This window comes from Purpureocillium lilacinum (assembly GCF_023168085.1).
Source record: "Purpureocillium lilacinum CBS 284.36 DNA, scaffold_5, whole genome shotgun sequence".
Lineage (NCBI taxonomy): Eukaryota > Fungi > Ascomycota > Sordariomycetes > Hypocreales > Ophiocordycipitaceae > Purpureocillium > Purpureocillium lilacinum.
Window position 1 is genome coordinate 1,646,622 of NW_027072115.1, and position 21,762 is coordinate 1,668,383.

General features: G+C 60.2%; 7 protein-coding genes across 7 annotated transcripts; 5 read left to right on the forward strand and 2 right to left on the reverse strand.

Annotated features, from left to right (window-relative positions):
- Positions 1 to 34: 34 nt before the first annotated feature.
- On the forward strand, positions 35 to 1,600 carry PLICBS_007090 (uncharacterized protein; the record flags this gene model as incomplete). Its single annotated transcript, XM_018320487.1, has 1 exon — positions 35 to 1,600. The coding sequence occupies one exon, from the start codon at positions 35 to 37 to the stop codon at positions 1,598 to 1,600; it is 1,566 nt and encodes a 521-aa protein (XP_018180384.1).
- Positions 1,601 to 1,733: 133 nt separating this feature from the next.
- Positions 1,734 to 3,056, reverse strand: PLICBS_007091 (subunit of heteropentameric Replication factor C (RF-C); the record flags this gene model as incomplete). Its single annotated transcript, XM_018320488.2, has 4 exons — positions 1,734 to 1,898; positions 1,947 to 2,735; positions 2,804 to 2,882; positions 2,941 to 3,056. 4 exons carry the CDS (start codon positions 3,054 to 3,056, stop codon positions 1,734 to 1,736), a joined length of 1,149 nt encoding a protein of 382 aa, XP_018180385.2.
- Positions 3,057 to 4,404: 1,348 nt separating this feature from the next.
- Positions 4,405 to 6,215, forward strand: PLICBS_007092 (uncharacterized protein; the record flags this gene model as incomplete). Its single annotated transcript, XM_018320489.1, has 9 exons — positions 4,405 to 4,434; positions 4,509 to 4,542; positions 4,602 to 4,696; positions 4,768 to 4,789; positions 4,845 to 4,941; positions 5,004 to 5,015; positions 5,078 to 5,246; positions 5,299 to 6,149; positions 6,200 to 6,215. The coding sequence occupies 9 exons, from the start codon at positions 4,405 to 4,407 to the stop codon at positions 6,213 to 6,215; spliced, it is 1,326 nt and encodes a 441-aa protein (XP_018180386.1).
- A 621-nt stretch (positions 6,216 to 6,836) lies between these two features.
- On the reverse strand, positions 6,837 to 7,709 carry PLICBS_007093 (uncharacterized protein; the record flags this gene model as incomplete). Its single annotated transcript, XM_018320490.2, has 1 exon — positions 6,837 to 7,709. The coding sequence occupies one exon, from the start codon at positions 7,707 to 7,709 to the stop codon at positions 6,837 to 6,839; it is 873 nt and encodes a 290-aa protein (XP_018180387.2).
- Positions 7,710 to 10,560: 2,851 nt separating this feature from the next.
- PLICBS_007094 (uncharacterized protein) lies at positions 10,561 to 11,034 on the forward strand (the record flags this gene model as incomplete). Its single annotated transcript, XM_065601112.1, has 1 exon — positions 10,561 to 11,034. The coding sequence occupies one exon, from the start codon at positions 10,561 to 10,563 to the stop codon at positions 11,032 to 11,034; it is 474 nt and encodes a 157-aa protein (XP_065457184.1).
- A 1,380-nt stretch (positions 11,035 to 12,414) lies between these two features.
- Positions 12,415 to 14,067, forward strand: PLICBS_007095 (uncharacterized protein; the record flags this gene model as incomplete). The annotated part of the gene is made up of 2 exons (XM_018320491.2): positions 12,415 to 12,843; positions 12,898 to 14,067. 2 exons carry the CDS (start codon positions 12,415 to 12,417, stop codon positions 14,065 to 14,067), a joined length of 1,599 nt encoding a protein of 532 aa, XP_018180388.1.
- A 3,113-nt stretch (positions 14,068 to 17,180) lies between these two features.
- On the forward strand, positions 17,181 to 20,867 carry PLICBS_007096 (uncharacterized protein; the record flags this gene model as incomplete). Its single annotated transcript, XM_018320492.2, has 4 exons — positions 17,181 to 17,549; positions 17,619 to 18,315; positions 18,401 to 20,367; positions 20,427 to 20,867. 4 exons carry the CDS (start codon positions 17,181 to 17,183, stop codon positions 20,865 to 20,867), a joined length of 3,474 nt encoding a protein of 1,157 aa, XP_018180389.2.
- Positions 20,868 to 21,762: the final 895 nt, after the last annotated feature.

A 21,762-nucleotide genomic window follows, 5' to 3' on the forward strand; every position in this document is an offset into this window, starting at 1 on the left:
CACCAATCTCAGGTCAGAGTAATGAGACGGCGACATGAGCGACCCTGGCGGGATTGCACTAAGGGTCAAAGCCGACCTTGAGCGCTACGTCAAGCCACGGGAGCAAGTCAACTATATTCGGCGTATCCTAGCTCTCCACCTGGGCTCCCTTACTGGTGATGGACCAGTCACGCACCCGTTATCGCTGGTCGATGGCGTTTTCAAAGTCGACGCCAGCAAGGAGATTTCTGGCATTCAGAAAGAATACATCAGCGCCTTGAACGCAAATGCAGCCGCTCGTCGCGAGTTCGATGAGGTCTTGGAGGCAACAACCAGCCAGCCCGAGGCAAGACCACAGCAGTCATCCCGCGAACCGGATTTTTTGCAAGAACAGCTTGCGATATTGCAACTCCGTCGCAAGAAGGAGTGCCTCCTAGCAATCGAGAGCTCTTTGGATCGCCTCTCCGAGAAGCCGGCCTCGTTTCACTCCTTCCTGGACTCAGAGGACATTTTCCATGGCTCCAAGCCGCTGCCCAGCGTTCCGCAGGTCGTCCTCAACAGCTTCGTGAGGGAACAGAGCGGTGCAGAGCCCGACTTGCATCAGCGACTACACCAACTGGAGAAGACGGTACTGCGAGTCAAGCTGCTCCTGAAGCAGGAAGAGCGCGTGCTCGCCGAGGCGAGAGCCAGATGCAGCAAGTCGAACGTCAGCAACGGGGCAAAGCTCGAGGCTCTCAACGCGACACGTGACGAACTCATCACATGGATCGAGACGGAGCTGGGCAAGGCTTCATCGGAGGGTTCCGAAGGAGCCGCTCAGGTAGCGACAGGGGAGCAGGATCAGCATTCCAAGGCTGATGAAGCAGCCATTACGACCCAGCTCCAGCAAATACAGCGCAAATACTCGGCATATGTTTCTTCTCGGAAAGACCTCGTTGAGATCCTAGCACATCGTTCACAGCCGTCCATTCCACCTCCCACCGAGCAGTCAGGAGAAGCGAGCAAGCAAGCGGCAGGCAGTAAGGATCCGGTGAACCACCTACTCACCCCATATATCGAGGGGATCATCTCAGTCTCAAGACAGCAAAAGGCGGCGATAACACAAAAGTCGCACATCACCACGGTGCTAAGCAAGCGAAACAAGGACACCCGGCAGGTTCTTGATCGCCTTGCAGAAGAGAGCCAGCTTCTGCCCGCACACCCAGACAAGGATTCGCTTAGGCGGAGGCCCGGCCTTCAATACGAGATGACGTCCAAGTCTGCGGACCGTGCCGGCGTTGCGGCCCGCGTCAAGCCATGGGTGCTGGCGGCTGACGCTGCCAAGATTGCAACCCTAGAGGCTGTTGCAGAAACAATAGACGGGGGCCAAGCTGCCCTCGAGAACAGCATGACGAGCCTTGTCAAGATTGATCAGCTGCTTGGCCGAGGCGAGCAGGCATCCGAGGAGGATGCGGTCGTCGAGGACGCGACTGAGGACGACGTCTGGCTGGGCAGTGAGGGGCGGGGCGGCGCTGTCCGGAAGCATTCGAAGAAGGAGACAAAACCTACGGTTCAAAAGGGAGACCCGTGGTCGATTTTGCATGGGAACCTCGGCCTGATAGGCCATGATGATGCAGATTAGCGAGCCTCGAAATTCATTACGTCTATGTCGCATGCCGGCTAGTCGCAAGCCTTTTGCATGTTCGCCCCCAACGCCGTCCATATGTCACAAACTCCACCCAAGCATGCATACTGTAGGTAGCTTGACGTGCCATTTACTTTCCAGCCATGACCGCCGATATCCTCATTGCCAGGTCCAGGATTGAGAGGTGCTCGTCCGCGCCATCAACCAACCTCTTGTCAACCTCTGAGAAGATCATTACTATCCTGTTCTTCTGAAGATCCGGGATAGTCTCATCGGTGGTCAGGGCCTGGTAAAGCTTTAAAGCTATTAGTCTCTGCTTGTCAGATCCGCGGGGGATACTCACCTGAGACACGACCTGGGTCGCGCTCCATCCGTCGGCAACCATGTCCTCAACGACTCTGGAGACCGCATCATAGGCGTCTCCCGAGGCTCTTGGGCGCATGGCAGCGACAAGCTGATTGACTGTGCTGTCGGGGATGACGCCGGCAATGTCCTCAATGATCTTGACCGTCACCGGGCGCTTGTCGACGTCCATCTCCTCGGCATCGGCGGCGTCTTTCGTAGGAGCAATCGCCCCGACCAGTCGAGCGGCGCTCTGTAGGAAGGTGATTGCCTTTCGCAAGTCGCCGTCACTGCAGCGAATGAGGGCATCTATCGCCCCATCCTCCAACAAAACGCCCTCTTTCTGTGCAATCTCCTCGAGCCTCTTCTTTGCATTGCCCTGATCAAGACTCTTGAAGCGGAACTTGCTGCATCGGCTGGCAAGCGGGTCGATAATTCGGGTCACATAATTACAGATCAAGCAGAAGCGTGTGATCTTGCTGTATGTCTCCATGGTCCGGCGCAGGGCGCTCTGGGCGTCTTGGGTCATGGAATCGGCCTCGTCGAGGATAATGATCTTGAAGGGTGGGACGGGATACTTGTCTTTGTAGTGTGGCGGCGGATTCGTCAGTTGCATGCGCGCAAAGTCCTTGACCTTTTCTCGGACGATGGAGATGCCGCGCTCATCGGAGGCGTTCAGCTCCAGGACGCGGGCCTTGATCATCTCGGGGCCGTATAGCTCCTTGGCCAAGGCCAGGATCGTGGACGTCTTGCCCGTGCCGGGTGGGCCGTAGAAGAGCATGTGTGGCAGCTAGGGTAGCAGTCAGCTTCATCTCCTCTCAAGTGTGTGCATCGAATATTGCGCTGTCGGCGACGTACGTTGGAGGCCTGGAGGGTGCGTTGGAGTACTGTGACGGTGTGATCTTGCGCGGCCACATCGTTGAGCGTCTTCGGACGGCTGCAAACAAGACAGTCAGCTTGGGAGTGGCAGCGGAGCGAGGACAGCGGGACCGCACTATTTCTCTACCCATGGCTGATTCCTCACGTCGGCGTGACGCTGGTTCTTCTGGTCTGACGGGCCATTGGCGGCGGCGGCGGCCTTGCGCGCCTTGAGGTCGAAGAAGCTGGCCATTGCTCGTCGCAGGATGAGGGTTTTATGGTGACGCGACAATGGACTGGGGGCGGCGTGTAGAGGTGGGCGGGCGCGGTCCCTTCCTCACGGTGGTGGTGATGGTCGGTCGTTGGAGGTCTTGAAAATCGATTAACGCGTCTGGGCGCAGGTGACGCGACGCTGTGCGGTGGCGCGTGTCAGCGGCGACGCCTTAGCAGCCGGACCCCTGCCAGAACGCCCCTCACCTGCAGGGACAGCTGGAGGCGCCGGTCGGGTGTAAGTTGGGGAGGCCGTCCGGGTGCCGCACCCCGCAAGAGACGGCACTTCGTTTAGGGACTTCATGACCTACTATGCAAGTTCCAACGGATCGACGTACGTCATGTACGGTGGCAATCTAGGACTTGAAGTGACGATATGGCCTTGTCGTAGACATGGAAAGTGGAACGCGCTGTGCCAATACTGCGGATCGAGTTGGCAGCCCGCCGTCCGGCGGGTTTCCTCCACTATGGTGATGCCACATCGCTCCCGCGGCCAGCAAGCGAGGGAGAACGCCACGGCCATGCGCTCCCGCTCAATGGTATACATACACCACGTCACCGCTCGAGCTGAGAGGCGCCTTGCCCAGGTTCGCCGCAAGCGTACCTGATTGCCTACCAGGTACTCTTAACTTTACTTGCCAGCCTGAGGTGCCTGTTCAAGCAATTTTACGGCAAGGCGAAATGGCCTGACAGTCTGGATACCCAAGGCGCCGATGCGTTGACGGGCTGCGCCAAGTGCGGATGAATGGATTCGTCTTCAGCAGTAATTGATGAGGCCTCGAGCCGTCTTCGTGAACTTGGATTCCACCTACCTGCCCGATCATTGAGGTGTGTTAGGGGACCAAGCGTAGCCGGCCTGGCCACTCGTGCATTCCGTGGATGCACCTGCAGTGCAGTGCCGCTGCAGTCCACTGTACGAATATACAGTGCCTTGCCAAGGTTCCTGCGTAGGTACCTGAGGCGCAGCCGGGGCCCCTCTGACGCCCGGAAGCTGCCAGACAACAAAGCTCTGGAAGTCCCAACTCCCGAGCTACCCCTCCAGCCCACCTTTGACCCCAACGCAGCAGCTGCCTGGACTGGTCATCTTTCGCCGCACCTCTGCCTGCAGTCTGCCTGAACCCTTTCATTCACACACTCTCCCCTCGACCACGGACGTTTCCATCCCAGAAGAGCCTCGCGCTGCTCGTGACTCCAAACCGTCTGGCCAGCCCGGCTGTGCAACAAATTTCTCACTGCATCCTTTTGCCGCCCAGCATCCTCCTCCTCATGGTCGCCCTCTTCCGCAGCCACCCTGTCTCGTGCCTCGCAGCCCGCCGACGCTGACAGGCGCCATGGATCAGTCCATTATCCGCATCTCCAAGGTTCGCCCATGACTGCCCCGCATCCCTCCCTCGCGGGGCCCTACAAGGCTGACACATGTATCATCACCGTCCAGGAGCTTAGCGACATCCAAAGAGGCTCGGATCTTGGTATGAACAGCGGCCTCCCCGTGCCATTTCATCGACACTAACGTTTGTTTGCCTCGCAGGCATCGCCGTTGCGTGTCGCGATATTGATGTCCGCAACGTCAAGGCCCTCATTGTCGGCCCTCACGAGACGCCGTATGAGTTCGGTTTCTTCGAGGTAGGACGGCATTCCCACTTCAAGCGTCGTTTCGTTGCGTGAATCCGTCTCTGACTCGATTTCCAAAATAGTTTGCGATTCGCTTCAACAAAGGTATAGTTTCGGCCACGCAACCCGACCTCGGGCAACTGTAGCTCATGCATTGCAGAGTACCCGTCCAAGGCGCCTAATGTACAGTGCGTGACGACAAACGGCGGTTTGTGTCGGTTCAACCCAAATATCTATGCTAACGGCAAGATCTGTCTGTAAGTGCACCTGGCCGAGCGGCGATGGTGCAGAACTCGTTCGATGCTAATCTGTTGGCCAGGTCCATCCTTGGGTGAGCAATCATTCCCGTGCGTGGCTGCAAACCGCCGTGGCCATTCTCTAACTCGCAAACAGGACATGGAGAGGTGAGCCCGGCGAGGAGTGGTCTTCCGCGCAAGGCCTCGAGTCCATACTGCTGTCCATTCAGAGCCTTCTATCGTCCAACCCATACGAGAACGAGCCCGGCTTCGAGGATGCAAACGAGGAGTCGGACAAGAGAATGCAAAAGGCCTATATAGAGAAGGTATGGCTCACTTGTTCTTTGACTTCTCGATCCGCTTTCTAAAACAACGCAGATCCGCCATGAGACCCTGCGCATCTCCGTCATCCAGCGTCTAGAAGGCTACCTCGGGCTCGCCTCCGACGGCTCTAGGCTCAAGGACGTGGAGACTGAAGAGGCGGACGAGAATGCTGTCCCTTTCGAGCCCTTCAAGGACCTCTGCAAGCGCCGCTTTCTTTGGTACTATCCGTCGTACCTCGCTGCCATCCAGGCGGGCAAGACCGAGGTTAAGGTCAATCAGGTCTTCACGAGGATGCCGTTTGAGTCGCCTAGTCACAACAGCATGGAGGGCCGGTTCAACTACCCCGAGCTCGAGCGCAGGCTGAACAACATCAAAGTCGCGCTCGATGACGAGCCCAAGGTCTGGGCCGAGGAGGGCGTCGCGGCCATGGCTAAGGAGTCGACGGTATGCGTGAACTTGCAGCACCAGTTCGAGCAGGTTTCGGCGGCCTTCAAACGCGGCGACATGCCCCACGACGTGGCGCTTGTTCAGGACAACCCCTTCTGTTGGATCATCACGTACTTTGGCCGCCCAATGACCAACCTGGACGGAGGGCTCTTGCGCATCAGAATGAGTTTCAGCCCACGCTTCCCCGACGAGCAGCCCCGGGTCAGCTTTGAGACCAAGATTTTCCACCACCACGTGGCCGAGGACGGCACGGCGTGTTATGTCCCAAATCCCTTGAAGCGGGAGGATATCAAGTCACACATCGAGGCCATCATATCCGCCCTGGAGGAGGAAGAGCCCGCCTACGATCCCCGGATGATTGTGAACCCTGAAGCCACCCGCCTGTACTGGGGCATCAACTCGGACAGCAAGAAGATGTACAGCCGCCGCCTGCGACGGTCTGTACAACAGAGCATGGAGTGCGTATGATCAGACTAGCCATTTGGCAACGTGAACTGACATCGTGCAGGGACTTTCCGGAGTAGCGCATCGGCCAGAGTGAGAACAGGCCGAACCCCAGGCTCTTCGATGAGGGCCGGACCCGAAGGAAGTGATTGGAGCTGAGGTGGTTACGACTCGTAGCTGACCCGCGCTTGTGGTGTGACGAGGGCGTGGCCGCCGCGACGGCCGAGAAGCAAGGACTCAGACGACGTCCCATCTTGTGTTACTAGGTCCAACAGGAGCCGTCCGCAGCTTTATTTCGCATTGGGCGAACATTTTCATGAGTTAAATCAGCCAAATAAACAACTTACTGACACGTAACTTGTGTGTAGTGATAGCGCTTGGCTGTCGAGAAATCAGGAGAATTCGGTGTGACGGCTGGAGCTGGGCAAGGGCTATAGCGGCACATGGCGGCGAGAGCCATCAATCATGGCAAGCATTATTTGTTTCATTCCCATCTCAGAGGCAAGCTACCCCGTAATCAACAACTGTGGGATAACCTTGGCTACCCCTGGCACCAACCCAATCCCGCGAAATCGTTGTAATCATGAACATGGCCAATGAAAGCATAACGCCATAGAATGCACTCGTATTGTACTCGTAACAGCATCCCGAATGACTTTTGTCCGGCAGACGGGGCCAGGGTTCCCGCAAGGATTCCTCCTTTACGACCTCTTTCCCTTGGGCTTCTTGTCGATGCGGTCCTTGCCTGGGGCGTAAGGCGCAGCGACACCGGGATACTTCTCCTGGCGGCCGTCGCCTTTGAACTCGTAGACGCCGCCGGTGCCGATGGAGGCGGGCGTGCCTTGCGTCGGGCGGGACACCTGCTCGGCGTGCAGCTTGTCGAGGGACTCGCCGACGACGGCATACTGGGACCAGTTGATGGGTGGACAGCGGACGACGTTTTGGGGTTGCGGAAGCGATGTCCACGCTTTGGGCTTGGGCTCTCGACCAGGCTTGGAGCTGGAGGCGGCATCCCCGTCCGAGCTGTCGTCTTCGTCTTCGTCTTCGTCGTCGTTGGCGCTGCCCGGCACATATCTCGCCTCGTCACCGCGGGAGTGTACCTTGCCGGCAGCGAGGTCGCGCATGAAGGCCTCGGGGTCCGCGAGGGCCTCGTCCTTGGCGCGGGTGAGAGTCTGCATGTCGGCGGCGGCGCGTCGCTTTTGGACCTGGAGGACAGAGATGGCGGACCTGAGGGCAAGGACGTCCGGGTTGGCGTCGAAGTCGAGGGGCTCCGGAGGCGGGGGCGGGACGGCAGTCTGCTGGGCGGGCTGGGAGGAGTGGGTGAGGACGAGGGCCTGGCGCGGCGGCGGGAGCAGCGGCTGGGGGGTGGCCGTGTCGGGGAGGCGGGCCGGGGCGAGGGTGGGCGTGATGGGGGAGACGGGGGGAGGGGGGATGGGCTCCGTGGGCGGCGCTGGCGCGGGAGCGGGAGCGGCTCCGGATGCGGATGCGGATGTGGACGCGGACAAGGGGACGGGCGGCGGCGGCACCGAGGTGGAGATGGGAGGAGGAGGGACGGGGGTCTGCTGCGGCGCCATGGCCGGTGGTCGGGCCGGGGTGCACGGCGGGGGCGTCGAATGAGTTTTCCGCAGGGCGGTGACGCGGGAGATGTATGGTGCCCGGCTTGAGTTGCGATGTGCAAACGGCGTGGTGTGTGTGAAGCTCCTCGAGGGGGCGGGACAGCACCGCGCGGCTTCTGCGAGAAACCGCCTCCGGGACCGGGGGGCGGAAAGCCGAACGGAGGGGGAGTCGGGGGCGGCTCGGGAGGGGTGGCGGCGGACAGGTGCAGGGCAGACAGCTCACGCCGATGCGGGTCGCCCGGCGGCCTTGCTGCGGGCAGGGGACAGCGCTCGTCGCGTCATGTAATGCCTCATGCGGGCATGGCGGCGGGCTGCGACGACGCTGGCGATGTTGGTGGTGGTGGTGGTGGTGCGTGGTGAGTGGTGGTTGGTGAAGGTTTGGCGGACACGCGCGACACACACAACACAAGGGTGCGATGATGTGACTGATGAGTGATGAGCGATGAGCTGGGATGAGGCGATGGCGGGGCTTCCTGCAAGGAGGAGGAGCCCTGTGGAAGGCAGCAGTCTGAGCTTCTTGCTGGGTGCATTCTCCGGTGGCAGTGACTGTGGCGCGGGCGAGCGGCACTTTGGGCTACCCTAGACCTGCGAGACCAAACTAAAACTCGTAAAAACAGTCGTCCAGAATGGTGAACGAAACGACATGCTCTGTGCCAGATTATACGAGCCTTGGGCGACGTAATCTTTGCATGGAGCATGGCTTCCAGTATGATGCGACGTAGGACAGATCGTCATGGTCACGACCAACGTTATGCGAAGTACCTCATTGCTTAGCACTAACACGAAGAATGCTAACCTTCCAGCAACAACGCCCCGTGCTGCCTTCCTCAGCCGCGGATTTTCGCAGAGGCAACGACATAGGTATTTCACAGTAGTGCCTTGGCCATACTAAGCCCGCTGTCGACCTTCCGTCAATCCCAGCGAATGCCAATACCTCTTTCGCACGACCCATCGCCGCTGCATGCCTTGTCTTTTGCTTTTTCTTTCTTTCTCGGAGCGTGCCGTGTGTTCCTTGCTCCGCGTCTCGCTAGCGCCACAATATCCAGGGGCCTGGCTCGCGGCGGTGCAAGGGGGGTGAGGTGGTGGCCCGCGCCTCGCCTGTTGGACCCGCCAGCACTCGCTCGGCGGGCTCGACCTCGGTCGGGCCAGCGCTCGCCACAGCGACCGGCATGAGACTATCGATCTCGCGTTGCCGCGGAGAGATCTGTGGTGACCTGACCGGCTGGCTGGCAACTGACGAGAGGCAGCCTGGGGTGCTGGCCGGAGCGGAGCCGCGTACTGCTCGCTCCTGGGCTTTGACCACGGCGCCTCTTCTTGCTTTGATGACCCAAGGTTAACACAGGTGTGAAAGCAGATGCTGCGACCTTGATGGATGAGTCGACTTGCTCCTGGCGAGGCCACCACGCTCCACGAGATACCTCACGTTACTGGAGCTGGCTCGGATGAGCGGCTCGGGCCATGTGCAACACGCCTGACGCACACTTGACGGAGTCAAACCCCGTGGAAAAAGCCAACAGGATCGGAGATATCCAAAGTTGACTGGACTGGATGCAACGATCCAGTCTCACCAGGGGGCCCGGCCGACAGCTTCTCTGCGCGCCGCCTCACGAGCGAATCGCACCGCCAAGCCTGCCGGTTTCCAGAAATTTGACCTCCTACAGGCCGTCTCTGGCTGGTCGATGCAGGTCATTTCAAGTGCAGTTAGCAAGGGCGACATGGTTGCGTCTTCGCAGCATCATTGGCACACCAGTGCTGGCGCCAAAGCCCGATCAACTGGCAGCTAGCGCAGCGTCTACGAGACGCCAGTCTTGGAAAACGCTACGGACTGCACCTAATTCTGGACGTGCATGGAAACATGACAGCCAGTGAGGGCATGGCAGGCGCCCGCAACAGACAGAACGCACGAATGCTTCCAGACCCCCCCGGCTGCGCTACTGCGGCGTCGCGGCCACAGCCATCGAGGAGGCCAACTTTGCAAGTCTAGACAGCAAGTGGCACTCGCTTCGGCCCTGATGTCCTTCTGCTGGTGACTGGGGCCCATGTTCCGCGCTTAAGCAGCTGGTCAGAGGCATTTACACCCACCCGGCCATCCGCCTGTCCTCACAGTTGGAGCGTCTGCCTTGGCGAACTTGATAAAAACGGCAGCGGATATATGCCTGCGGGCCCGTTGGCCGTCTTGCGTCAGCTGTCTGCCAGACCACCCACCCCCTCATGGCCAACACAGCCCAAAAGATGCCAGGCAGCCCTTCGCGGCTGGCCCTTTAGCCGACCCGTGCTTTCTTCTTTCACCTCGCCGTCAGTCTGTGCGCCGGCGGTGGCGTAGCATTCTGTCGCCGTCCTGCTCCTCCGTCATTCTCATGCGGAGGCAGCTCCGACGCTACGGCTGAGCGTGCGTCTGCAGTTCATGCAGTGTCTTGCTCGGAAGCCCTTTTCTGCCCCGGATCGCCGCGTTGACGAAACCAGGGCCCTCTGACGGTGTCCCGAGCGTTATCCGTCCGCCAACGCCGACTCGCTCTCTATCTGTCGCGCTCACTTTGCGGCCGCACACCATATCGGCTAATCGAGTTGTCTTTTCGACGACGACCCGGAGCCATTGAACAAGACCACTTCACTTGAGACTTGCGGCGTGTCTCGAAGGTTATAGCACAACCACTTTCAGTCTGGAGTAGTCCCCCTGGTTCACGGAGACTTCACACCGGCGAGCATTCACGGTTTCAGCAACTTCTTATATCGCCCCGAGCCAAACCAACCGAACCGGCTGTACGGGCTCGCTCAAAGCATCGGGCCAACCGCTGCTCAGCCGTCCGCGATGGACGTGCCGGCGAGGTCCGCCCCGAGGGACGCATATGCGCACGCGAGAACATCGTCGAACCTCACACACTCCGATGGCGAGTACGCAACAAGCCCAAGAGCGTCACCCAACGACATCAAAGACCGCAGCGCGAAACCCCGGTGGTTCAAGCAAGTCAAGGACTGGGTGTCCGTCACCGAGCCCTCGGCCCAGGCGATGAAGAACCAGAAGCGGACCGCGTACAAGAAGCACGGCATCGAACGCAACGACCCCCAGGCGGCGGAGAAGATGCACCTGCCCATCGGCAAGGTGCCCGACGGCGTCACGACCTCCACCCGCGGGCCCAGACCGGAAAAGGCGCTGAAGCAGAGGGCCAAGGAGAATGCGGAGAGGCAGCTGTACACGGGGCGGAGCGGCTCTCAGTCGGTGTCGAGCGGGATGTCCTCCAACGCGAGCACCAGGGAGGCGAGGCAGATTGCCCCGTGGGTGTAAGGCGGCAGCGGGGAGCAATTCATGGACAGGGAGGGATGACCGGGTTGGAGTCTCATGGGCATCTGGGACGCCATTACCTGGCCGTGCTGTACGTATATCATGTTTTAAAGTTGCACGAGCATGGCTTGCGTTTCGGAGGGTTTCAACTTTAATGTTTTTAGCGAGGGCTCTCATTATAAACGGGACTACATTTGCGTATGTGGTCAATTACCATCACCCGCTCAGGTCCATTCCAAGGTGAACCTGACGAACAAATATCCTATACGCACCGTGCTTCTGCGCATAATATCCATGACTTCCTCCACCTCTTTCGATCATACTATCCAGGACATGTCCAATGATTAATTTACGTCGCGGGAGGGAGGCATGAGTCTACAGCTGGGCCCCAAACAAAGCCGAGCGTTTCCCTTGGCGCGAACACCACCGGATCCTGAGAACGGCCAAGAAAGCTTCTCGAGTTTTCAGAATTCATGTAGTTCATGCAGGCACATCCGCGCATCAATCTGAAACTCGCACGTCTCCGGATCGGCGCATCGGCGGGTCCCTCTCCCTCTCTCTCACACACATACTTTTGTCACGTTCGTAGAGGTCGATCTCAGGTATAGTGGGAACACGGGACCGGGGGGAGGAACAAAGGGAGCAAGGACCACGGCTCCATGTTCGTTGAACAAAAACAATGGGGGGGAGTCGGGGAGGCTCCCGACTAGCTAGCTCGCTCGGCAATCGAGACGGCCGTCCGAGGCAGTCGTGGGGCGGACGGGGGGAGAGCATCGACGTCCTAGCCGGAAACCTAAGCCGGCAACCCGGGGCATACTGAGGGACGTTCATCGCGCAAGCGTTGATGACGACGATTGTTCGCCCTCGGTCGTGAACCCGTGACCCCCCACTAAGACCTAGACCTTTGTCGAATTGTGCGGCGACCGCCCGCGGCAGCAGCAGCACAGCGCACAGCACCGCGAAGGAAGGTTTCTGGGGGGAGCTCTAGGCGGCCTGGACCATTAGCTCCGCCGCCTGAGGGGGGTCATGATTGGCCGCGCGGGCGCGCGTCGCAGGGCTTAATGATGAGTGATGACGTAGCATGGGCTTTTGCGATTCCCGATCGAGCTGCGCTGCACCACCTCTGCGGCCACGACAGAAACGGCCGATGGCCGGTGGCCGGACGGGGCGGCGAAACATCCCGAGGGAGAATCAGGAAATCCCAAGACCAAGTCATAATCCCAACTGCCGAGAACGTACATTGCTTGCTTCTCTCCTCGTCAGCCGTGGCGAGTTCTCGAGACGACACGACGACCATCGCCGGGCAGTGTGTCCCGACCCGACTTGCCTGCTTACACGGCCCAGCTAGCTCACAAGCTTCTCAGCAGAAGCTCACCGCCCACGATGCCCCTCTTCTCGCGGAAGCAGGGCGACGATGAGGAGAGGCGTGAAGGCCAGAACCGGCCCCGTGCCGACGACGACGACGATGCCGAGCAGCCGCCTCCCGACGAGCACACGCGACTGCTCCCCAACCGTGTCGACTCGACCCCCCCGCGCGGCATGCTCACGCCTGACGACCCGGCCGTCTCGCCGTACAATCTCTGGAGCATCCGCATACTGCGGTATCTGACCCTGCTCTTCACGGCTGTCACCTTTGCGTGGTGGGTCGTGCTGCTGGTGTCTACTTTTGCGACGCCTCCGGGCCTGCACACGCGTGGCAGTGGCTTCTTCGCCTTCAGCTACACAAGTCTCGCCCTTGCCAGCCTGCTCTTTACGCTCGTCTTCTTTGGCGTGCCATCCAAGGCCGTCAGGATACTGGCAATCGTCATGGCGGTAGGTCGTGCCCGAAATCTCGAGTATTCCTGGCGCTAATCTTGAGCACTACAGTTCTTCTTGCTGCTCGACATGATCCTCCTGCTGTGCGTTCAGCAGACGCGGTACGAGGAAGGATGGGTCGGCATCGTGAGCGTCGTTTGGGTTCTGCTCATGAGCCTTTGGACCCTGCTCACCGACCGAGCCGTCAAGTGGGGCAAAGAGGAAGAAGAAGAGAGACTGACGGGCCGGGCTGAGACGAGGCGGACTCTGACCGAATGGCTTGCCGTTCTGCTCTCGACCATTGGATACTCTGTCATGGTCGTTGCCGTGGTGCTCATCACTCTGACAATCATTCTGCGAGCCCTCGACGCCGGCGTTGCGCCGCCGGGCAAGCTCTACCAGGTGGACAACGGCAAGTATCGCATCCACTTATACTGCCATGGCAACGAAACGGACGCCGACGGACACAAGACGCCGACCGTGCTCTTCGAGGCCGGCGAGAGACCGTTCGAGGAACAGCTGTGGGGATTTGCGGATAACGCCATCAAGAACGGATCCATCTCGCGGTATTGCTTTGCGGACCGGCCAGGCATCGCATGGTCCGACACTGCGCCGTCGCCGCTGTCGGCAGGCTTCGCTGTCGACGTCCTGAGCGAAGCGCTCGCCGAGGCGGGAGAGCAGGGGCCGTGGATCCTCGCCAGCGCGGGCATCGGGTCAATCTACTCCCGCGTCTTCTCATCTCGTCATGGCCATGATGTCAAGGGCCTGCTCCTCATCGACCCGTTGCACGAGGACTTCCTCGGCGCCGTGGCGCGACCCGGCCGAGGCTTCTTGCTGTGGCTGCGCGGCATCATATCACCCCTGGGGCTGGACCGGTTGACGGGCGCCATCTTCCGGGGCCGGACCAACAGGGACCGCATCTACGGGCGGGCGTCGCAGCAGAGGGGCAAGTTCATCTTTGCGCAGCTGCAGGAGAGCCTCGTGGCCGACTCCTTCACCAAGCGGGACGTGCGCAGCAGCCGGCAGATCCAGGAACGCGACAAGCCGCTCGTCGTCATCAGCTCGGGCAAGGAAGTCAAGCGCAGCAAGGCGTGGGAGGAGAAGCAGAGGGACCTGACGGAGCTGACGGACGAGCTGCGGCACTGGGACATTGTCAACGGAGCGCCGCATCGGGTGTGGGAGACACTCGATGGGAGGCAGCAGATTGAGAAGCGGCTGCGGCAGCTGGTGCAGGACGAATAGGACGTAGTCGTACGAGGACGTCATTCGGGGGTGTCTGAGAGGTGAGACGCCCCGGGGCCTTGCGTTTAGTTATTCGGCAGAGCGTGGAGGGGAATGGATGGATGAATGTATGGCTGGAGGGAGGGAGGGAGCGCTGCGTGTTGTTGATGTTGATGTTGCAAGAATGAAGCATGCAATTTCCGCGGGTGCTCAGGTTGCCTAGCGCCTGTCTCTGGTCGCGTCTGAGGCGAGCGAGCGAGCGAGCGAGCGAGCAGAGCATCTCAGCGGCTGCGAGTCCGGACAGGGCGCACAGATTGGCGGAGGGGCCAGCAGAAGAATATCGTTGTTGTCATGTGCAAGTAAATAGCTCACACGACCATTTGGCCATGCAGGCGCCAGCAAGTCGGCAAAGAGTGATGAGTGAGAGTGAGTGACGCTTCGGTGCAGATGCGGATGGGGCTGATTGTCAGCGCGAGAGGGGCCAGGGGTCCTGATTCCTGAAGCGGGCGCGGCGACCTGCCGGACACCCTGGAAGATACTTGCCGTAACTTACGGAGCTCGCAGCACAGACTCTGTGTACTCGTACGGATACATGCCCGTCTGAGGGCTGTCCCGAACAAAATCAGGTACTCCGTACTGGCCCAGCATGCGCATCGTGTGTCTCGAGGTACAAGGGAGGTAATGTCCAGCATCCCGCCAGGGAAGGGCCCGGCCTGTGCTCCTGCCCGCCAAGGACCTTGGCGCTTCAGATGCCACACGTGACGCGCCCTACTGCCGAGCAGCTGTCGACCTTCATTTCAGTTCCGTGTGTGGCCTGGGCTCTGAGGCACGAACAATGCGGTGCTCGCTGCTTGGCCTCCGTCAGTCGCGTGAGAACAAAAGTGTTAAAGTGGCCGTCATGACCCCTGGATAGTGGTGGTGGGGGGGCTCGGGCCCAACCACTAGCAGCCCAGTCCTCGTCGCGCAAGGCACGAGCAAATAGGGGGCCCCTGGCTCCTGGCTGGCATGGGGTGGGCACCAGGTGGGCGGCCGTGGGAGGAAGGCAAGGGAAGAAGGGGTTGTGCGGTAGCCTTGGAGGCAGCAAAATAAGCATTTTCGGGCTGCGGTGCGGTCTGGCATTACAATATTAGGTTGCCGGCCGAGGGAGGGAGGGAGAGGGGCCCGAGCCGTGACGCCATTGCTCGGGGCGGCGTCAGTCTTTGTTGGTTGACGGCGGCGGCGATGGAGCCCCTTCGCCCGTCCCTCTCATGTCATCCGCCATCCATCTAGGCTTGCGGCCATGTTCGCCTTGAGCTGATGGTTGGGCATAATGGACGTATCGACGGAGCAGATACCGACAGGGTAGTGACTAACCACTACCACGACGGCCACCACGTCGCACGCCTTTGTCCCATCGAATAGCAACAACAACGACAGCAGCGCAGCTGTGGTGTGTCACGGCACTCAGGGGCTGTCGCTCAGCAAACCTGGAAGCAACCGCAGTCCAGCATCGCCTGCTTCTTCCGGCTTCAGGTCCAACAAAAGTGTGAGGCGCGTACATACTATAGTACACGTAGTTCGGTTCGTGCAACGCTACGCCAGTCGCCGGTCCCATCCTCCTCTCCCGACCGGGACATAATGCTGGGTGCGCGATCGTCGACCTCGACGGGACGGATACGGGCGCAGGAAATTGCAGTTGGCCACACCTGATGCCCAAACACGCGCGCTTGCTGGCTCCCAGAACTGTGGCAACCGCCCGCGGTGGGCTGCGCAGTGGGCGATTGGCGCCCCGGGCTTCCCCTTCTGGCGCGCTGTCCCTCTGCCCCGGCTGGCTTGGTGCGATTTTGGAGCCTCCAGGGCTCCATCGGCTGACGGGTCCAATCGAGGCGTGCCGCTGGCCTCTGGTGCCAGGAACGGGCACTCTCCCAGGGCCTCCAAGGGCCTGATCTCCTCGCTCAGTGGATACAACGTACCTGACGGGGGGCAAAACGGCACCTCGATGCGTCCAAACCCAGCGAGCCACCCACCCTTAGCAGCCCCCAAGTAATACACGGAGCCCCGTAACGCGCTGCCTCACTCGTCCGTTCCATTTCCTGACCCCCCCGGGATGGGGCTCCCTCCACTGGACCGACACCCGTCCCCGCTGCTGCCGCCAAACGGTGCCTGACTTGGCTTCCCGTTCGTGCCCTGGCGGCCACCGCCTGCCCCTTACTGCCTCCCCGTCCAGGGCCAAGTCCATCCAACTGAGGTACCCGCCAGCCTGCACCGTACCGTACCGTACAGCACCGTCGCGCCTCCGTAGGGACAGCCAACACAACCAGGAAGCGCCAGTTCTGGCCGTCTCCTCCCAGCTCAAGTAGCATTTACCTTGGGCCCACTGGTCCCCCCAATTCTGGTCGAGCTGACGCCTGGGCGGCAGCCACCACTCTATACCTGCCACTGAGTGACCCGGCGACCCAGCAGCCCAGCAGCCCAGTGCCCAGCACCGCTGCTACGACAGCTGGTTCCCGCACCTCCAACCACCCACCCGCCCCTCGTGTCGTGCTGCTGGTGCTGCCGCTGCCCGCTTCCTGCATCTATCCATCGCTCCAGTCTCGTCGCCATTTTTCGGTATTACATGCTCGAGCCTCGCATGCTTTCCAGCCCCTGTCGATTTCTGCAGCATCGCTTCGCCGCCGCCGACCAGCAGGCGCCGTCGCCGTGGCCGTCATTGTCGCCGTCGCCGCCGCTGTCCTCGTCGCCGCCCTCCCGTCCTCGTCCTCGTCGCCTCCGCCCGCCTCCTCGCCAGCCGCCGCACCGACCCCGTAATACCAGCCGCAGCAATCCCTCGCCGCTGGGCAGCAGTAACGCCAACAGCGAACCTCCCGCTGCCCCGGCCTCGAGGCCATCGTCGACGACAGCCTGTGTTGCCGCGCATCGCGCCCCACGCCCTGAACCCTCAATTGGCGTCGCTACCGAACACTGGCGCCATCCTGGCTGATGCCGACCGCTGCGGCAGCCCCTCGTCCTCTACGGCTTCACATCCGGCGCTGAGACGAGACGGGCTTGCCTGCTAAACTCGGCATCCCCCTCCGTTGCTTCGCGAGAAACAGGGTCGGCAGGAGCCGGAGACCCTTCATTCTGTACATACACGCCGCCCTGGATCACTCGCTACCATGGCGTCCGAACGCGACGAAGGGCCTCCCAGTGACCGCCTCCGTGACGATCATGGCGTCGACTACAACGGCCCCGACGCCGGCTACCCAGTAGACAGGAACTGGCAAAACGGAGGCCGCAAGACGCCGGACAGTCTGTACCGCCTCAAACCCACCGGCTCTGCCCCGAGCACCTCAGCCCCCCCGCCCGCCGGGTGGACGGACGAGCAGCCCCCTCGCCGCAGCGGGGAGAGGAATCGATCGCGACAGAGAAACGGACGCACCGCAAGCGGCCAGACACGAATATGCAAAAAGTGTGGCGAGCCGCTGACGGGCCAGTTCGTCCGGGCCCTCGACGGCACGTTCCACCTCGACTGCTTCAAGTGCCGAGTATGTGCATTCTCTTTGCTTGTCCTCACCTGGCCAACCTCCTGGACGCATCGCTAACATGGATTACAGGACTGCGGCGACATCGTCGCATCCAAGTTCTTCCCGGCGGATGATGAGAACGGCGAGGGACAATATCCCCTCTGTGAGACCGACTACTTCCGACGCCTGGGCCTGCTCTGCTACCAGTGCGGCGGCGCCCTGCGCGGCTCCTACATTACCGCCCTCGACCGCAAGTACCATGTTGACCACTTCACATGCTCGCTATGCCCCACCATCTTCGGCGCCCAGGACAGCTACTACGAGCATGACGGCAACGTGTACTGCCACTACCATTATTCAACGCAGCATGCCCAAAAGTGCAACGGCTGCCAGACAGCCATCCTGAAGCAGTTTGTCGAGATTTTCCGAAACGGGCAGAACCAACACTGGCACCCGGAGTGCTACATGATACACAAGTTTTGGAACGTCCGCCTGGGACAGGCTGCGGACGTCCTCCCCACTGCTCCAGAGACCGATGACCCGGCCAAAAGGGAGCTCATCCGTGACGAGGAGGAGCGCATGGAGGAAAAAGTCTATCGGATTTGGAGCGTCCTCTCGACCTTTGAGGAGTCGTCTGCTGCCTGCATTTCCGACATGCTCCTGCACGTGAGCAACGGAGCGTACGTCGACGGCGTCCTGGTTGCCAAGCGTTTCATCTGGCATGTCGAGGTGCTGTTCCAGTCTGCGGATAGACTTGACGGCATGGTACTGAGCCACAGTGAGAAAGGTAAGCAACGTTATCGTCTAGCACGAGCCGGCCGCAAGCTTAAAGCATGGATTACACGCTGACACACAATTCCACCCTGGAAAAGGCCTGTCCTACGGACGCGAAGCCAAACTTCTCTGTAAAAAGATCGTCTCCTTCTTCTCGCTACTTTCCAAAGCCCAAGACACCACAGCGCGAAAACTGGGCGTCACGCAAGAACTCCTCTCGCTAGTCACGGGTCTTGCCCACTACCTCAAACTCCTGATACGCATTTGTCTTCAAGGAGCTCTGCGGCTCGAACGAGAGTCCGGAAACAGCGACGGCCTACACCAGCTCCTCAACGATCTCGCCGATTTTGAAACGTACAAGACCGACGAGGGCCTGTTGCAGATGGCTATGGGCGGTGCGCGACTTGCTCTGAAGGACTCGGACCACTGCGCCCTTTGCAACCGATCAGTCGAGGACGAGTGCGTCAAGAACGGCGAGTACAGGTGGCACTGGACCTGCGTCAAGTGCAACCGCTGCGGCCGGGAACTGGGACGATCGCTCGGAGAGGCGCAATACAACGCCTTTGACCACAATATCTACTGCACAAGTTGTGTGGCTGTCAACACGGACAGGTCACTGCAATTCGAGCGCGTCACCAAGCTTCAGCAATACGTCTTCCTCCTCAAAGTAGCGCTGGCGCGACTGCTGGATATCCTCCGGAGCAGCGGCGCCCTGCCGTACCCCTCAGAGGAAGCCAACGCTGACAAGGGCAAGCTTGGCGCACCCGCCTTCTTGAGCTCGGACGCGAGATCGAAATCATTTGCCGGAAGGGGAGACAAGGAACAGAGCCACCGCGAGTCGACATACGAGAATACGCTCAATGAAGTCAGAAGACTTCGGAGTACGAGACTAGACCGCCACCTGTCGTCCAGCGTTAGGCAAGCTCGGACGTCGCGTGTTATGGATGCCGATGGCCAAGGCCCACGGCCCGGGTCAGCTGGCGCGGAGGATCTCGGACCTCAGGCGTCGACGGACCGGATGTTTGGGCAAAACGATGCCATCACCCTCGACGACATCCCGCGAATCGTGGCCGTGGAGCAGTCACGCGAGCAGCAGCGCGACCGCAATCCCCGCCAGGACCTCTTCCGATCCCCAGCCACGGAACCTGGTCCGACTCTGGGCCACCAGCGGACGCAGTCAGCTAGCAGAGACAATGAAGTTCGCGCTGCAGACCCCTTACCCACCCGCCTAACGCGCAAGTTCTTCCCCGAGCTCTCTGGGCTAGAGTACTTCAACGTGCGGCACCTGGCTGTGTTGACTATGCAGCCCATGATGGAGTCCGAGTTCAGCCTCGAGGAGCTGCTCAGCTTCATCGAGTCGAGGAAGCCAGCGACTTTCTGGAAGAACCTCGGCAAGGCGTTCAAGAACGACAAGAGCAAGAATGTCAAGAAGAAGGGCGTCTTTGGCGTGCCTCTAGATATCATCATCGAACGCGACGGTGCAGACTCGACGGATGGTGTCGGCCCAGGCACATTACGCATTCCCGCCGTCATTGACGACATAATTTCGTCGATGCGCAAGATGGATCTGTCAGTCGAGGGCGTCTTCCGCAAGAACGGCAACATCAAGAAGCAGCAGGAGATGGTGGACAAGATCAACGCCGAGGGCTGCGATGTCGTTAACTTCATGGAGCAGCCGGTCGTCCAGCTGGCGGCCCTGCTGAAGCGGTACCTGCGAGACCTCCCGGATCCTCTGATGACGCACAAGCTATACAGACTCTGGGTGAGCGCGGCCAAGATCGCGGACCCGGCCGTGAGGAAGCAATGCCTGCACATGGCATGCTGCCTGCTGCCAAAGAGCCACCGCGACAGCCTCGAGATCCTCTTCACCTTTCTGAAGTGGGCCGGTTCGTTCCACCAGCTGGATGATGAAGTCGGCTCCAAGATGGACATACGGAATCTCGCAACGGTCATCGCCCCAAACATTCTGACGAACCCTAATAAGGCGCCAGCCCTGGATAGCGAGGCCATTTATGTCATTGACGCGGTGGAGATCGTCATCAACAACATCGAGGAGATGTGTCAGGTAGGCCAGCGCACGACCGTGGGTTACAGACAGATTATGGATGCTAATATGGGAAACAGGTGCCGGACGAGCTCTTGACGTTGCTGAATGATCCGTATCTGTTTAGCAACAATGGCGAGGTCACGAGCAAGGAAATCTTGAAGCGGTTCCAGGACCGACGCGGGCAGCTTCCCGTGGGCGAGGTCAACGAGGTCTTTAAGCGAAAAGACACGTCCACGCGATCGCCTCCGCGGCGCGTCGAGACGGATCCCTCGGTCTGGCAGGGCGAGAGGACGGTCCGGCCTGTGCAAGACCCGGCCATGCCCCCAGCCGCGTACGCCGGCCAAGGGACGCCTCCCCAGCGATGGCCCGGCCAAGGAGATCACCCTTCGCCTTACAACACCCGCTTCAATCATTCCGATAGCCACCTGGACAACTCGGAGCACTCACAGCGCGGCGAGTGGCGAAATTCTGCGTGGGGACGCCGCGGCGGCGGCCTCGGCGTGGGCGGAAACTCATGACCCGCCGAGCGACGCAAACTGGAAGTGATGCCGGCGCCTTCGCCCGATGCAGGCATTTCTGGTTGCTTACAAGAGGCATGATTTCGGTGTAGCCATATGCATCATCCACGGCGTTTTGTCCCTTTCCCCTCATCGATTCTCTTTCATGCCAGGCGCGACAAAAACAAAAGGGGCCAGCCCCAAATATCACTTAGGCTCGACACGACGGTTCTGTGCGCTGTTGCTGTTCTCTTCACCACCGGTCCCTCGATCGAGTTGGCCCTTACCCTTCTTCACAACGTGGTTTGATTTTCTCTTTTTGGTTTCTGCGGCATGAAACGACGGTTGCTGTCCCTCGACGGCCCACAGCGTCTTGGAATGATGAGGAGCAGACGTATTATCGTTCTGAGAAGTTCCCTTCTGTTGTCCGCTCGACAGGCCCACTGGAGATATTTCACAGGAGCGGCTGCGGTTTCTACATTTTGTTCTATCTTTCACTTTTGACGAGAAGGATTATGCGGCGGGGACCGGACTTGGCTTTTTTTTGTGTTTCTGTCTTGTTGCAGAGTGGGCGGGTGGATCGTTGGATGCCTGCCGGCCCGGGCAGCGGCTGGTGCAGGCATGCTGAAGGCGGAGCAAGTTCCTGAGTCCCTTGGCACGGGACGAAAAACAGTGTGGGTGTTTGTTATGGGGGTGCTCTGAGCGAGTAACGTAGATTGAACAAGGGCACGGCATGGGGGCTTGGCGAGGGTGCGTGGCTGTATGTAGGTAGAGAGAAGGTGTCCGGGTGTTGAGAGGCCTGGTCGATGAGTTTGAGGAAGAGACAAAGCAAACAGATTCCCCAATGCAACCATGAAGCTACGCGAATGCAAGGCCGTGCTTGTGAGACATGCGACGAAACAGACAAAGCGTGGTG